The 16,154-nt window shown below is 44.1% G+C and overlaps 1 protein-coding gene across 1 annotated transcript; it reads left to right on the forward strand.

The window, feature by feature from the left end:
- The first annotated feature begins 4,486 nt into the window (after positions 1-4,486).
- LOC139445000 (1-deoxyxylulose-5-phosphate synthase YajO-like) lies at positions 4,487-16,154 on the forward strand. The gene is made up of 8 exons (XM_071226040.1): positions 4,487-4,609; positions 6,237-6,385; positions 6,686-6,827; positions 11,406-11,579; positions 12,069-12,166; positions 13,199-13,356; positions 15,229-15,368; positions 15,749-16,154. The coding sequence occupies exons 1-8, from the start codon at positions 4,502-4,504 to the stop codon at positions 15,866-15,868; spliced, it is 1,089 nt and encodes a 362-aa protein (XP_071082141.1). The 5' UTR covers positions 4,487-4,501; the 3' UTR covers positions 15,869-16,154.

Below are 16,154 nucleotides of genomic sequence, written 5' to 3' on the forward strand. Positions count from 1 at the left end.
TATTTCTGCAGGCATCAAACAGACTAAGTACTCTCTTTTGATCTATATGGTCAAAATAGTTGAGATTTTTCTTCAGTCTTTTGCTTCTAAAAAGAGACCTTTTACAGTGAATGTACAATTTTCTCACTGTTCACTGAAACATTATAACTGTACACATATTGGTTTATTTTATAACCACGCAATGATAATGGCAATATAATGAAGCACCTTATATAATAAAAGACCATCTTTGACAACACCATATGTAGAAATACCCTGTGTGAAATTTTCTTCAAATTGACAGAAAACTGGTCAACTTGACATGTTTGTACTCACAACTACTAGGGGACTAGTGTACGTTTCAGTTACTGACATTGTGGATGATGGATATAAATAGCATAACTTTTGATGTAAACTGAAGAACCAAACAAACGTTTCCAAACTGAAAGTTCGACACGTTGGGTCCTAACCCCAAATATTGTTACAAAATGGATGAGAATCAATCGGCCAAACACCAAGCAAAACAGTTTTCTGAGGAGTGCATGTGATTCAATACCCAAATCAGTGGAACTTGAGTTTGAAGTGCAACTTTTGCTGCACTTGTAGCATGCCAACATATTCTCAACAACAAATTTAAAAGTTCCTGTGACACCAATATTTTAGTGTATTTTTCAAACAAGTTAAGTTTGGTTTTCAATATTGAAGAACATGTATAGAAACAGGTAAAAAAAACGCAACTGCAAAAGTTGACTTTTATGCAAGCCCCATGCATTGTACTACCCAAGAATGGGTAAAAAAAATGGGTATGGTTTGATAGTTGTAGAGGGAAATCTCAATGGACCGCGACGAGATCATCAGCCCTGTTGTGAATGTCATCGCCAGGCCGTCTCGCTCCCCTGATCCCTCACCAATCGAGCACATGGTGGGTTGAGATGGGTTGGCGGCTTCAGCGTCAACCATGTGTTCCACAGACACTCCAGGTACTTCGAAACATGCTCCAGCAGATATGGACATATATCCCACAGGACTGTGTGCTACGCCTGGTCCATTCCATGAGATGAAGATGTGTTGCTTGCATCGCAACCAGAGGTGGACACACAGGTTATTGATATGTAAATTGACATTTTAGCATGTTCATGTTTTTTTTATGAAATCACGCATTTTCTTAAGTCAGTATGGCAAATTAAACCATTTGAACACTTACATGAGTCTTTTATCTGTTGCAAACTGAAATTGTTTCAGATTTGGTAAAAAAAAAAATGCTTTTATTGTTCAGTACAGCTAAAATGGATAGAATTATCATTAAACCGCCCCCATGTTATCAGAAATCAGCGGGCCACTGTAACTTGATAATGTCCTCATATTGCTTGATGACGGGCCATTATCACGCACATTGTTATGTGATGTCATAGGGTAGGAATATGTGACGTCACGTTCAATAGTGACGTCATCTGGTTTGTTCTATGACGTTTCCATATTTGTCAAAAATGGGTCAGTGACATTTGTGTTAATTGCAGTAAATGTTTCAAAACCGATATTGTGTTTCTTTTTATTTGATAACAAATTCCATACATTTTAGCTAAAATAACGGTAACTTTCTTTTTCAGGGCACGATCATTTGCAGAAGCCCTCGGTCTTTTCAACTTCCCTCCTTTGTTGGGCCGTTAATGGAAGACCTCGGTCTTCTGCAAATGATAATGCCCTGAAAAATAGCGTTACCCTCTTTTATTATATCCATGGTGTCAATATTATGATATACAAATTTGGCTGCACGAAGACAAGACGAAAACTAAGGTTCCCTTACATTCCTAGTCAGATTATTCACTGATGCTATAAACGTCCAGTGACAACTTTGATTTATGTTAAACTGTCGGATTAAGTTCTTGTAGTTTCATATCATAAGATTAAACTTTGTAATTATGACAATATCTGTGTTTGTTTTGTGTGTTCACATTCATTGCACTGGAACAAGACAACAAGAAAACTTGTAGGGATGCCACACGTTATATATCATATGTTTTGTATGGAATACTGTAAGGGACATTCTCCCATTCTCGCGATCTCGCATTCTTGCACGGTTGGTATTTTGAGCTTGTTTCCAAAAGTCGGGATCAGGAGAATGCGAGAATGGCCCTTACAGTATTCCATAGTTTTGCCATACTATTCACCATCTACTTATAACAGTGATCTCCCTGTGACACACCTGTGACACCTGCTGAATAGTTGCTTTCACAACACTGTTTCCTGGAGTGATATGTTGCAAAGAAGAAGAGACATCGTTTAAAGCAGTCCGATAACTACAGCACTGGGCTAGTCACAAAAAAGCTGTCATTAGTTAACGCCACCCCTCGCCTGTCAAGGAGGATAGGAATCGCAGTGTTATCGACTCTCGTCTCACAAGGAGGCTAGTAATGTGTTTAATTACATTTTTTATGTGTCACTGGGGCAAAACTGTGGTTCTCATCAATCCACAGCCTATCTATTCCTCCACATATGTAATGTCCATACATTGGTACATTGTAGCGCTTTGAGCATGCTTCAACGTGTGGATTATAGCATCACAAATATCCATTGCTACTATTAGTATTGGTGTGTTGACGTTATTGTACTAAGAAAAGCATCTGGGGAGATGGTCCCAATGCAGGTGTGAGTCCATTGTATGTACACCTGCAAACGCGGTAGGAGTACAATGTACAGTGAGTACAATGAGTACAACGAAGTAACATTACATTGCATGAGTAAAGTATTTTCAATTACCTGTTGTTCCAAGCAAAACAATTGTAATTTTTTAAAAACAACACAAAAAACAGGTTAATCTCCTAATGTACAGGAAGAAACCTCACCATTGTCAGGTCAAAATAGTTTTATCGCATGTTAGGCCCCCGGCCCATGGATATGTTTTATTTGCTTGTTGTTTAACGCCACTCTGAGCAATATTCCAGCTTTATGTCGACGGTCTGAAATAATCCAGTCTTGTCCAAACAATTCAATGTATGACATCATAAGTGTCGACGTACGCAATTGGAATACGATTACATGTATCAGCCAACGCAGCGAGCCTGACCACCCGATCCCATCAGTCGCCTCTTGGGACAATCATGGGTTGCTGTAAATCAGTTCTAACCCAGATCTTCACGGGGTCCATAGGCATGTACAGTGGTTCACGACAGAAAACGTCTTTAACGGTTTAACCACCCTACAGTAGGATACTTGTATTTGTGAGTAAAACAATTTAGATAAGGTGCGTGTTTAAAAACCCCTAGTTGGGACATAACAGATTGGACATAAATCAAAGATCATTGTGCCCATACTGCCAGGTCAAACGTCAACTTACTTACTGTTCGCATTTGAGTCAATAACACACACAAATATTTATTATTCATTGTATCATGACATTGAAGGATGTTTGATTCAGATTCTGTCAGAGCACTCTGTTCGAGATTAAAGATAAGAGGTATCAATTCTGCAGTGAGACGACCTCAAATTTAAACACCCCCCAGGTCAATCACCCAATTTACTACCTCAAACCTTCTTTCATTGTAATACTACTGTTCGCATGACACTGTATCGAGGGCTATATAAAACTAGTATAAAGCTAAACACTGTGTTGGCGGCGCCCTACAAAGCTGATAAGTCATCACTGCTGAAAAAACAAGATTGGACTTAGTACACCCCTTGCTTTACACCAATGGGACAATCACATGATCAAATAATTCTCTATTACTTTCCGTTATAAAATAACCCTTACAATTTCAGAGTAGTACAGCTTCTATTTAGACCAATTAGTTTTTGGTGGTCAAGAGAGTGTACAACGACTAATATAACGTTCTCGATGTGTCAACTATTTCTGTATGAGCGACAAAAATAATACCCTGGGGAAAAATATTTGTTGTTGACTATAAGGCTCTGATCCAGACTAGGTGGTAACGCTACTAGTTTCACTGACTGAGTTGCGTCCCATGGGCACGACAGAAACCTATGATCACGGTTTCAAGTCACTGTTCGGCCGATTCTTTCAGCAGCATACCCGTGCTCGTGGGCTAAACCAAATAGTAAACGTCTGAGGCCTGCATCACTTGGGCTTTCTTCCCACACCAAGCTGACACACCGTAATGCAACTGGAATCCTGTTCAAAGTTGCATTCAACCCAACTTACTTACCTGTGTTTACTTCATTTCTTCAGGATCCGCGCAGATCCGGGTAAAGAATAGGTCTGCCTTGATTGATGCATGTCATCGTATCCAAATTGCGTAGATCGATGCTCATGATGTCTATCACTGGATATTCAGGCCCAGAATTGATTATTTACAGATCGCCGTCATATAACTGTAATATTGCTGAGTGCGGCGTTCAACCAAAACAAACAAACAAACAAACAAATAGTTTCTTCAGAGCCTTCCTGGCCTTTTCACAGCGCAGATCAACACTCAGGATTGCAAACCTACATCCATCAGCTGACAGAGACCGATAGATTGCAAACGAGTATCCTGCTGGTGTCGACGTTACTCGCCCTAAAACAAAGATGGCAGCTGTACCAGAGGAGAGTAAACTTTCCTACAACTTCTTGGGGAGGTCTGGACTGAAGGTGGCCAACATATGTCTCGGCACGATGACGTTTGGCAATGCTGGGGTGAGTTTGGTAATGCAAGAACGACAAATGCGTCTTTCTTAAGGTCTAAGGGAGTTTGTGGTAAGCGGTGTCACGGCTCGTGTTTTGTGCACTTTCACATAGCCAAAAGTGATATGAAAAGAAAATGTTTATAGTTTTCATTTTGAGGGGAAATTATTGATATTAGTATGTATAATAGAGACGTTCAACGGATTACAACAACCCCATCGTTGAACTAAATTGAAACTACGTGTGTGCTATCTTGTGATACGTTGACCTTGCACGGGACTGACCTAGATGTATATCAGTAATATACTGCATGCGTCATGATAAATTCATGTATATGTCTTTTTAAACAATGACCTTGAATTCTTTTAAGAAAACCACCTGGCATCAATGGAAATATTGTGGCAGCCCATTTCTTTTTCTTTTTTTTTACAGTCTGAAGTAAATTATATTTTCAAAAATATTAGAGAACCATTTATGTATTTCGACAGAAATCCCAGACCCCAAGAATAACAAATGGTAGATCCCTAAGCCGGGCTGTATGCAATTATTATATACACGGACAGAAAACTGATAAACGCTCACAAACATGTACACGTGAATGTATGATCGTAAACAAGGTGAGCTGATATGTCGCAGTTTAACATGAATACCCAACTCAGACACAGTATACTGACTCCGAGCGGACCAGTCCTTGTTTTAGCCCCTTAATGCTGAGCACAAGGCAGTTAACAGCAAGTACAGCGACGGCTCTATCCACCAGAGCAGAGAGGTGATTATAAAAAATGAAGTATTGCTGTCTGGATGTTGATGGAGTAATCAACACTTCAGGACACAAATCTAATTCAAAACATGCTTCCCAATATTTACGGACAATGTTCACATTCCGTCCGACAGTCTTTAATCGAGACCGAAATGGACAATCCAGAGGTTGTTATAATGAGCAACCATCCGCACCGTCGTACGAATACAGCAAGAACCTGACCGTCGGATCCATTTTGTTGGCATATCCGAATATCGTAGCTTGCTGAGGGCCTATATTCTTACACGGATGCCCCACCGCTGTAAAGTGTGACATTTGATTGTATATTGGCATTCTTAAGATACAACTATCATCTACATATTCTGACATCTCGTGATAAAATAAGTCTATAAGAGGTTTTACATTGGCTTACAAAACTTCGGATCCAAGTGACTCCCACTTATTAATTTCAAGGGTCCCTACAGAAATACAGTAAGGTACGGTTATAACGAACTCAAAGGGACTACTAATTTTAGTTCGTTATAAACGTAGTTCGTTATAAGTATATGCACAGCATAACTACAGCAAATAGTCGGGACCAAAAACGTATGTTCGTTATATCCGTCAGTTCGTTATAAGCGTGTTCGCTATAACCGTAGTTTACTGCATGAAGGTCCTGTAATGTAATGAAACGGTGGAGTGTACTGTACTGTAAGATTTCATAATTACTTTAATTACGGGACCTTTATACTTCTTTTTAGAAATTTGGTACAATGAATATTATTGAGCGTCCCTCGGGATGCAATTGTGATTTTTCTGCGTCCATTCTTTGAATGTATGCGTTATGGACACATTCTGGGTCATTCCTGGCGACAGCATAAAAAAACATCACTTGATCAGATGCAGGGCAGCCGACCCGGCCAGGCCACAGAGGAATATTCCCACCAGGTGCTGGACCGCTACGTCGAGTGGGGAGGCAACTTCCTCGACACCGCCGACGTTTACTCACAAGGACTGTCTGAGAAGTTCATTGGATCCTGGCTCACAAAGTATGTTGTTATAAAACTCCTATCACTGACCACCACCTACGACCTTTTGCAGCATATCTAGAAAGTGAGTGAGTGAGTGAGTGATTGACCACTATTATACCCCGATAGGAATACCAGCAAGGGATTTGACCTACATCCACCGGAAATGTCAAATGCCGCGACAGGATTTAATTTACATCTACGGAGATGACCATTATCGACTGGTAGTATAATGCACCAATTTCCTTTTCTTCTGACACGATGACGTATTTGCAAACATTTCTTTCTTTCCGACACTTAAACTATTGCCTACGGTTTCAGACAATCACGTGATCAAGTTGTTGTTGCAACAAAGGTGAGAGGAAACATGCCATATGGGGTAGGTCTGAGTCGCCGCCATATTGTCCAGAGCATCCAGAACAGTCTTGAGAGACTGCAGACAGATTACGTGGATCTGTACCAGGTGAGTACTGTGTAGTGTGTGGGTCTGTGCCTGTAGTGTGTGGATCTGTGCCTGTAGTGTGTGGATCTGTGCCTGTAGTGTGTTGATCTGTGCCTCTAGTGAGTGGATTTGTGCCTGTAGTGAGTGGGTCTGTGCCTGTAGTGTATGGATCTGTGCCTGTAGTGTGTGGATCTGTGCCTGTAGTGTGTGGATCTGTGCCTGTAGTGAGTAGGTCTGTGTCTGTAGTGTATGGATCTGTGCCAGTAGTGTGTGGTTCTGTGCCAGTAGTGTGTTGATCTGTGCCAGTAGTGTGTGGATCTGTGCCTGTAGTGTGTGGATCTGTGCCTGTAGTGTGTGGATCTGTGCCAGTAGTGTGTGGGTCTGTGCCTGTAGTGTGTGGATCTGTGCCAGTAGTGTGTGGGTCTTTGCCAGTAGTGTGTTGATCTGTGCCAGTAGTGTGTGGTTCTGTGCCTGTAGTGTGTGGATCTGTGCCAGAAGTGTGTGGATCTGTGCCAGTAGTTTGTGGATATGTGTCTGTAATGTGTTGATCTGTGTCTGTAGTGTGTGGATCTGTGCCTGTAGTGTGTGGATCTGTGCCAGAAGTGTGTGGATCTGTGCCAGTAGTTTGTGGATATGTGTCTGTAATGTGTTGATCTGTGTCTGTAGTGTGTGGATCTGTGCCTGCAGTGTGTGGATCTGTGCCAGTAGTGTGTCGATCTGTGTCTGTAGTGTGTGGATCTGTGCCTGTCCTATGTGGATCTGTGTCTGTAGTGTGTGGATCTGTGCCTGTAGTGTGTGGATCTGTGCCTGTAGTGTGTGGATCTGTGCCAGTAGTGTGTGGATCTGTGCCTGTCGTATTTACGATCTGTGTCTGTAGTGCGTGGATCTGTGCCTGTAGTGTGTGGATCTGTGCCAGTAGTGTGTGGATCTGTGCCTGTAGTGTGTGGATCTGTGCCTGTCCTATGTGGATCTGTGTCTGTAGTGTGTGGATCTGTGCCAGTAGTGTGTGGATCTGTGCCAGTAGTGTGTGGATCTGTGCCTGTAATGTGTTGATCTGTGTCTGTAGTGTGTGGATCTGTGCCTGCAGTGTGTGGATCTGTGCCTGTCCTATGTGGATCTGTGTCTGTAGTGTGTGGATCTGTGCCAGCAGTGTGTGGATCTGTGCCAGTAGTGTGTGGATCTGTGTCTGTAGTGTGTGGATCTGTGCCTGTCCTATGTGGATCTGTGTCTGTAGTGTATGGATCTGTGCCTGTAGTGTGTGGATCTGTGCCAGTAGTGTGTGGATCTGTGCCTGTCGTATTTACGATCTGTGTCTGTAGTGCGTCGATCTGTGCCTGTAGTGTGTGGATCTGTGCCAGTAGTGTGTGGATCTGTGCCTGTAGTGTGTGGATCTGTGCCTGTCCTATGTGGATCTGTGTCTCTAGTGTGTGGATCTGTGCCAGTAGTGTGTGGATATGTACCAGTAGTGTGTGGGTCTGTGTCTGTATTGTGTGGATCTGTGCCTGTCTTATGTGGATCTGTGTCTGTAGTGTGTGGATCTGTGCCAGTAGTGTGTGGATCTGTGCCAGTAGTGTGTGGATCTGTGCCTGTAATGTGTTGATCTGTGTCTGTAGTGTGTGGATCTGTGCCTGCAGTGTGTGGATCTGTGCCTGTCCTATGTGGATCTGTGTCTGTAGTGTGTGGATCTGTGCCTGTAGTGTGTGGATCTGTGCCAGTAGTGTGTGGATCTGTGCCTGTCGTATGTGGATCTGCGTCTGTAGTGTGTGGATCTGTGTGGATCTGTGCCTGTAGTGTGTGGATCTGTGCCTGTAGTGTGTTGATCTGTGCCTGCAGTGTATGGATCTGTGCCTGTAGTGTGTGGATCTGTGCCAGTAGTGTGTGGATGTGTGCCTGTAGTGTGTGGATCTGTGCCAGTAGTGTGTGCATCTGTGTCTATAGTGTGTGGATCTGTGCCTGTCGTATGTGGATCTGTGCCTGTAGTGTGTGGATCTGTGCCTGTAGTGTGTGGATCTGTGCCAGTAGTGTGCGGATCTGTGTCTGTATTGTGTGGATCTGTGCCTGTCGTATATGGATCTGTGTCTGTAGTGTGTGGATCTGTGTCTATAGTGTATGGATCTGTGCCTGTAGTGTGTGGATCTGTGCCTGTAGTGTGTGGATGTGTGCCTGTAGTGTGTGGACATGTGCCAGTAGGGTGTGGATCTGTGTCTAAAGTGTGTGGATCTGTGCCTGTAGTGTGTGGATCTGTGTCTGTATTGTGTGGATCTGTGTCTGTAGTGTGTGGATCTGTGCCAGTAATGTGTGGATCTGTGCCAGTAGTGTGTGGATCTGTGCCTGTCGTATATGGATCTGTGTCTGTAGTGTGTGGATCTGTGCCTGTAATGTGTGGATATGTACCAGTAGTGTGTGGATCTGTGCCAGTAGTGTGTGGATCTGTGCCTGTAATGTGTGGATATGTACCAGTAGTGTTTGGATCTGTGCCAGTAGTGTGTGGATATGTGCCTGTAGTGTGTGGATCTGTGCCAGTAGTGTGTGGATCTGTGCCAGTAGTGTGTGGATCTGTGCCAGTAGTGTGTGGATCTGTGCCTGTAGTGTGTGGATCTGTGCCAGTAGTGTGTGGATCTGTGTCTGTAGTGTGTGGATCTGTGCCAGCAGTGTGTGGATCTGTACTAGTAGTGTGTGGATCTGTGCCAGTAGTGTGCGGATCTGTACTAGTAGTGTTTGGATCTGTGCCAGTAGTGTGTGGATCTGTGCCAGAAGTGTGCGGATCTGTACCAGTAGTGTGTGGATCTGTACTAGTAGTGTGTGGATCTGTGCCTGTAGTGTGTGGATCTGTGCCTGTAGTGTGTGGATCTGTGCCAGTAGTGTGCGGATCTGTACTAGTAGTGTGTGGATCTGTACTAGTAGTGTGTGGATCTGTGCCAGCAGTGTGTGGATATGTGCCAGTAGTGTGTGGATCTGTGCCAGTAGTGTGCGGATCTGTACTAGTAGTGTACGGATCTGTACTAGTAGTGTGTGGATCTGTGCCAGCAGTGTGAGGATCTGTGCCAGTAGTGTGTGGATCTGTGCCAGTAGTGTGTGGACCTGTGCCAGCAGTGTTTGGATCTGTGCCTGTAGTGTCTGGATCTGTGCCAGTAGTGTGTGGATCTGTGCCTGCAGTGTCTGGATCTGTGCCAGCAGTGTGTGGATCTGTGCCAGTAGTGTGTGGATCTGTGCCTGTAGTGTCTGGATCTGTGTCTGTAGTGTGTGGATCTGTGCCAGTAGTGTGTGGATCTGTGTCTGTAGTGTGTGGATCTGTGCCAGCAGTGTGTGGATCTGTACTAGTAGTGTGTGGATCTGTGCCAGTAGTGTGCGGATCTGTACTAGTAGTGTTTGGATCTGTGCCAGTAGTGTGTGGATCTGTGCCAGAAGTGTGCGGATCTGTACCAGTAGTGTGTGGATCTGTACTAGTAGTGTGTGGATCTGTGCCTGTAGTGTGTGGATCTGTGCCTGTAGTGTGTGGATCTGTGCCAGTAGTGTGCGGATCTGTACTAGTAGTGTGTGGATCTGTACTAGTAGTGTGTGGATCTGTGCCAGCAGTGTGTGGATATGTGCCAGTAGTGTGTGGATCTGTGCCAGTAGTGTGCGGATCTGTACTAGTAGTGTACGGATCTGTACTAGTAGTGTGTGGATCTGTGCCAGCAGTGTGAGGATCTGTGCCAGTAGTGTGTGGATCTGTGCCAGTAGTGTGTGGACCTGTGCCAGCAGTGTTTGGATCTGTGCCTGTAGTGTCTGGATCTGTGCCAGTAGTGTGTGGATCTGTGCCTGCAGTGTCTGGATCTGTGCCAGCAGTGTGTGGATCTGTGCCAGTAGTGTGTGGATCTGTGCCTGTAGTGTCTGGATCTGTGTCTGTAGTGTGTGGATCTGTGCCAGCAGTGTGTGGATCTGTACTAGTAGTGTGTGGATCTGTGCCAGTAGTGTGCGGATCTGTGCCAGCAGTGTGTGGATCTGTACTAGTAGTGTGTGGATCTGTGCCAGTAGTGTGCGGATCTGTACTAGTAGTGTGTGAATCTGTGCCAGTAGTGTGTGGATCTGTGCCAGTAGTGTGCGGATCTGTACCAGTAGTGTGTGGATCTGTACTAGTAGTGTGTGGATCTGTGCCAGTAGTGTGTGGAACTGTGCCTGTAGTGTGTGGATCTGTGCCTGTAGTGTGCGGATCTGTACTAGTAGTGTGTGGATCTGTACTAGTAGTGTGTGGATCTGTGCCAGTAGTGTGTGGATATGTGCCAGTAGTGTGTGGATCTGTGCCAGTAGTGTGCGGATCTGTACTAGTAGTGTGCGGATCTGTACTAGTAGTGTGTGGATCTGTGCCAGCAGTGTGAGGATCTGTGCCAGTAGTGTGTGGACCTGTGCCAGTAGTGTGTGGACCTGTGCCAGTAGTGTGTGGATCTGTGCCACCAGTGTTTTGAATTTGTGCTCATCACAATGTGCTGGAATAAAGATCACTTGTAGTAAATGTGCCCTTGCCTTTAATTGAATCTGACTTTTTTATAGTATTTTGGTTAAACCATGTTTCTATGGTAAAGAAAGGTACTAAATGTGCAATGTGAAATTGTGTTCCAGATGCACAACTGGGATGATGGCACTCCTATTGAAGACACAGTCCGCACATTTCATGACCTGGTTCGATGTGGGAAGGTGCGCTACGTCGGTGCCAGCAACGTGGTGGGTTGGCAGCTACAGAAGATTGCCTGTACTACAGAGAAGCTGGGCATGAACCCCTTCATCAGCTTACAGGTAGGACACCATAGACGGAACTCTCATTAGCTTACAGGTAGGACACCATAGACAGAACCCCTCATCAGCTTACAGGTAGGACACCGTAGACGGAACCCCTCATCAGCTTACAGGTAGGACATTCATAGCTGGAACCCCTTCATCAGCTTACAGGTAGGACATTATAGCTGGAACCCCTCATCAGCTTACAGGTAGGACATTCATAGCTGGAATACCTTCATCAGCTTACAGGTAGGACATTATAGCTGGAACCCCTTCAGCAGCTTACAGGTAGGAAAATTATAGCTGGAGCCCCTCCATCAGCTTACAGGTAGGACATTATAGCTGGAACCCCTTTCATCAGCTTACAGGGAGGACATTGTAGCTGGAACCCCTTCATCAGCTTACAGGTAAGACATTATAGCTGTAACCCTTCATCAGCTTACAGGTAGGATATTATAGATTGAACTGAATGAATAGTATAGCATCATATGCAGTATTATTTTCCAGCAACAGTACAGCCTGGTGTGTCGGGAGTCAGAGTACGAACCCCTCCAGGTGTGCAAGACAGACGGATTAGGGGTGCTGCCTTGGGGCCCTCTAAAGGGGTGAGTTGGATCAAGGGTCTCTTCCCGTTAGCGTATGATTATCGTAAGTCTATGTTAGAGTAAGTTCGGCTGACATAGCGGGCGGCCTTTGACGTCAGCAACACGTCCCCCGATCATGTCCTGTATGTGCTCTATGTGAAATGAGTCAGGACTCATGACTGACCATTGGAGTCTGGTGATATTCTGCTGCTGGACAATGTGAAATACGTGCACTGTGGACATGAGCGTTATCGTCTTAAAACAAACTGGTGGCGCCAGTATGTCCCGTCACCTTCCATGGACAATTTGAAGTGGCGTTCTGGCAATCATAGTGATCTCGCCCCATATCATTATATACCCTCTCACCAGAGTGGATCTGGTCTCATCTGAAAACATAAAAAGATTCCACCAGTTTCTACGCTGTAAACACCATTTGTGTCTGCCTAGAATGTGTCGATTTGTAAACGGCGGTACAACAAGCGGTCGCCGAGCATGCAGATTAGGTGCCTGTAGAGGATTTTTAATCGTCTGCTGATTAACTTGACACCCGGTGGCCTGGCGAAAGTGAACATATAATCTGGCTTCTGATTAATTAATCCTGGACTTGTGTTGATGATCTAAAGCGCCCTATGCGGGGTGAATCATTAACATTTTATGTCCGCAGAAACCTTATCCTCAGTCTGCAAATCTCAGACTGACACAATGAACATATTGGCCTACACTCGCAGGACTCTCCCAGTTGAAGCATGCCAATAGCCCTTCAGCGTTCATCATGTTGTTACGTGTAACTGTGGACAATAAGAATCAACAACACTTTGCTGAAATGTTAAAATATAAAATGATCCCCTACCCACGTACATGGAGAAATTGCATGGCCCAGATGCAATGTTTCGGCGTGTTGGGGTGTCAGTTTTTGGCAGTCATTTATCTTTCTTCTGACCGATCATAACTATATATCTCATAATGCCCTACATCCATGAGGAGTGTGTATGTATACTATTGTTTTATATGACTCTGGCAGTTACATTAAAATGTCCACTATTTCCGGACCAGAGGTCTTCTTTCTGGGAAGTACACAAGAGAGTCTCCCCCGACGACAGGACGTCATGGTTGGAGGAGAGAAAAGGATGCCGGCAGCTGGGACACTGTACAGGAGAATAATCAGATGTGGGCCATCATCGATGCTGTGCGGGACATCGCAAACACACACGGTACTAACATGGGTCAGGCAGAGTGGAGGATAGATGGTTGGCATGGTACTGACATATACATGATAGGTATAGCAGATGAACAAAGTATGGGCATGGAACTGACATATACATGATAGGCGTAGCAGATGGACAAAGGATGGGAATGGTACTGACATATACATGATCGGTATAGCAGATGATCAAAGTATGGGCATGGAACTGACATATACATGATAGGCGTAGCAGATGGACAAAGTATTGGCATGGAACTGACATATTCATGATAGGCGTAGCAGATGGACAAAGGATGGGCATGGAACTGACATATACATGATAGGCGTAGCAGATGAACAAAGGATGGGCATGGAACTGACATATACACGATAGGCGTAGCAGATGAACAAAGGATGGGCATGGAACTGACATATACATGATAGGCGTAGCAGATGAACAAAGGATGGGCATGGAATTGACATATACATGATAGGCGTAGCAGATGAACATAGGATGGGCATGGAACTGACATATACATGATAGGTATAGCATATGAACAAAGGATGGGCATGGAACTGACATATGCATGATAGGTATAGCAGATGAACAAAGGATGGGCATGGTAGTGACATATACATGATAGGCGTAGCAGATGAACATAGGATGGGCATGGAACTGACATATGCATGATAGATATAGCAGATGGACAAAGGATGGGAATGGTAGTGACATATGCATGATAGGTAGAGCAGATGAACAAAGGATGGGCATAGAACTGACATATACATGATAGGCGTAGCAGATGAACAAAGTATGGGCATGGAACTGACATATACATGATAGGTTTAGCAGATGAACAAAGGATGGGCATGGTAGTGACATATACATGAAAGACATAGCAGATGGACAAAGGATGGGCATGGAACTGACATATACATGATAGGTAGAGCAGATGGACAAAGGATGGGCATGGAACTGACATATACATGATAGGTATAGCAGATGAACAAAGGATGGGCATGGAACTGACATATACATGATAAGGATAGCAGATGGACAAAGTATGGGCATGGAACTGACATATACATGATAGGTATAGCAGATGAACAAAGGATGGGCATGGAACTGACATATACATGATAAGGATAGCAGATGGACAAAGTATGGGCATGGAACTGACATATACATGATAGGTATAGCAGATGAACAAAGGATGGGCATGGAACTGACATATACATGATAGGCGTAGCAGATGAACAAAGTATGGGCATGGAACTGACATATACATGATAGGTATAGCAGATGAACAAAGGATGGGCATGGAACTGACATATACATGATGGGCATAGCAGATGAACAAAGTATGGACATGGAACTGACATATACATGATGGGCATAGCAGATGAACAAAGTATGGACATGGAACTGACATATACATGATAGGTACAGCAGATGAACAAAGGATGGGCATGGAACTGACATATACATGATAGGTACAGCAGATGAACAAAGGATGGGCATAGCAGTGACATAAACATGTACAAAGATGATGAACTAAGGATTGGCATAGTAGTGACATAAGCATGTCCAAAGATGATGAACTAAGGATGGGCATAGCAGTGACATCAACAAATACATAGCAGATGAACAAAGGATGGGCATAGTAGTGACCTAAACATGATAGGTATAGAAGATGAACAAAAAGTATGCTCAGTGCCTGGCATAGTACCAGTGAGAATGGTGCTGACTTACGAGATGGGCATGGTGGTGTCATACAAGATGATCCTAGAGGTGAGACACGGTTGGCATAGCGGCGAGATACGTGTAGACATTTGACGGACAAAGAATCGTCTTGGTGTACTTAGTTTTGATGTCACAGTACATTGTCTCTTCCCACAGGTAAATCCATGGCCCAGGTGTCACTGCGCTGGCTGCTACAGAAGGATGTTGTTCCATCAGTGATCATCGGAGCCACGACTCTGGCACAGCTGGATGACAACCTGGGGGCTGCTAGTGGCTGGACGCTGTCTTCAGAGGAGGTGAGTCTGTGACAGCTGGTTGACAACCTGGGGCTGTTGGAGGCTTGATGAAATCAGGGTCGTATTGTGAAACGTTCGTGCTGCAGTTCCACATGTGTGTTTTACCAGGAGGAGAAGGGTGACGATGAGCTGAGAAGGATAAAGTGATGATGATTCAAGTGACGATACTGCAATGTACGATCCCAACTATATAATAACCACATGTGAAGTAAACCACCGAGGTTTGTTAGTGGCTGCTAGTGGCTATATCATAAGCAATTGGTTATGAAACTATCAAACATATGGGTCACTCGGAATAAGTTACACGTCATTTGTAAATAATTTAACTTCAATAGATAGGTATGCATGTCGATAAATGATAGGATCCCCATACATTTCAGATGACACGACTGGACGAAGTGTCTGAACCCATACAAGTGTATCCCTATGACTTATGGAAACACAACAAGTCTCGGCGTAATCCCTTCGTGTCATCGTATCTCGTCTCCAACACAAACTGATCACAGCACAAGCATGCCAAGCAGACAGATAACACCCAGCTGATCTTGTACTGTGCCCCAGGACAGTGTGGCATAAAGGGTCAGCATACTGACAAAATCGATTTCCTTGGGATAAATATTTAGCCAAAACATGGTGCATTTGCTTTCGGTAGCTGATTAATTGTGTGCACAGGCTGGTAGTTTATACATTTAGAAACTTTCATCGCAACGTTTACAAATATATCACCAGGTGCTACGCATGTGAAGACATGTGTTGAGTAATATATCTTTCTTAAGAGAGTGAGTG

Source organism: Haliotis cracherodii, unplaced genomic scaffold (assembly GCF_022045235.1).
Source record: "Haliotis cracherodii isolate W230 unplaced genomic scaffold, xgHalCrac1.p SCAF_6, whole genome shotgun sequence".
Lineage (NCBI taxonomy): Eukaryota > Metazoa > Mollusca > Gastropoda > Lepetellida > Haliotidae > Haliotis > Haliotis cracherodii.

Coding starts and splice junctions, on each gene's coding strand:
- LOC139445000 (XM_071226040.1), top strand. CDS start 4,502: ATGGCAGCTGTACCAGAGGAGAGTAAACTTTCCTACAACTTCTTGGGG. Junction 4,610..6,236: donor TGACGTTTGGCAATGCTGGG/GTGAGTTTGGTA, acceptor TCACTTGATCAG/ATGCAGGGCAGCCGACCCGG. Junction 6,828..11,405: donor ATTACGTGGATCTGTACCAG/GTGAGTACTGTG, acceptor ATTGTGTTCCAG/ATGCACAACTGGGATGATGG.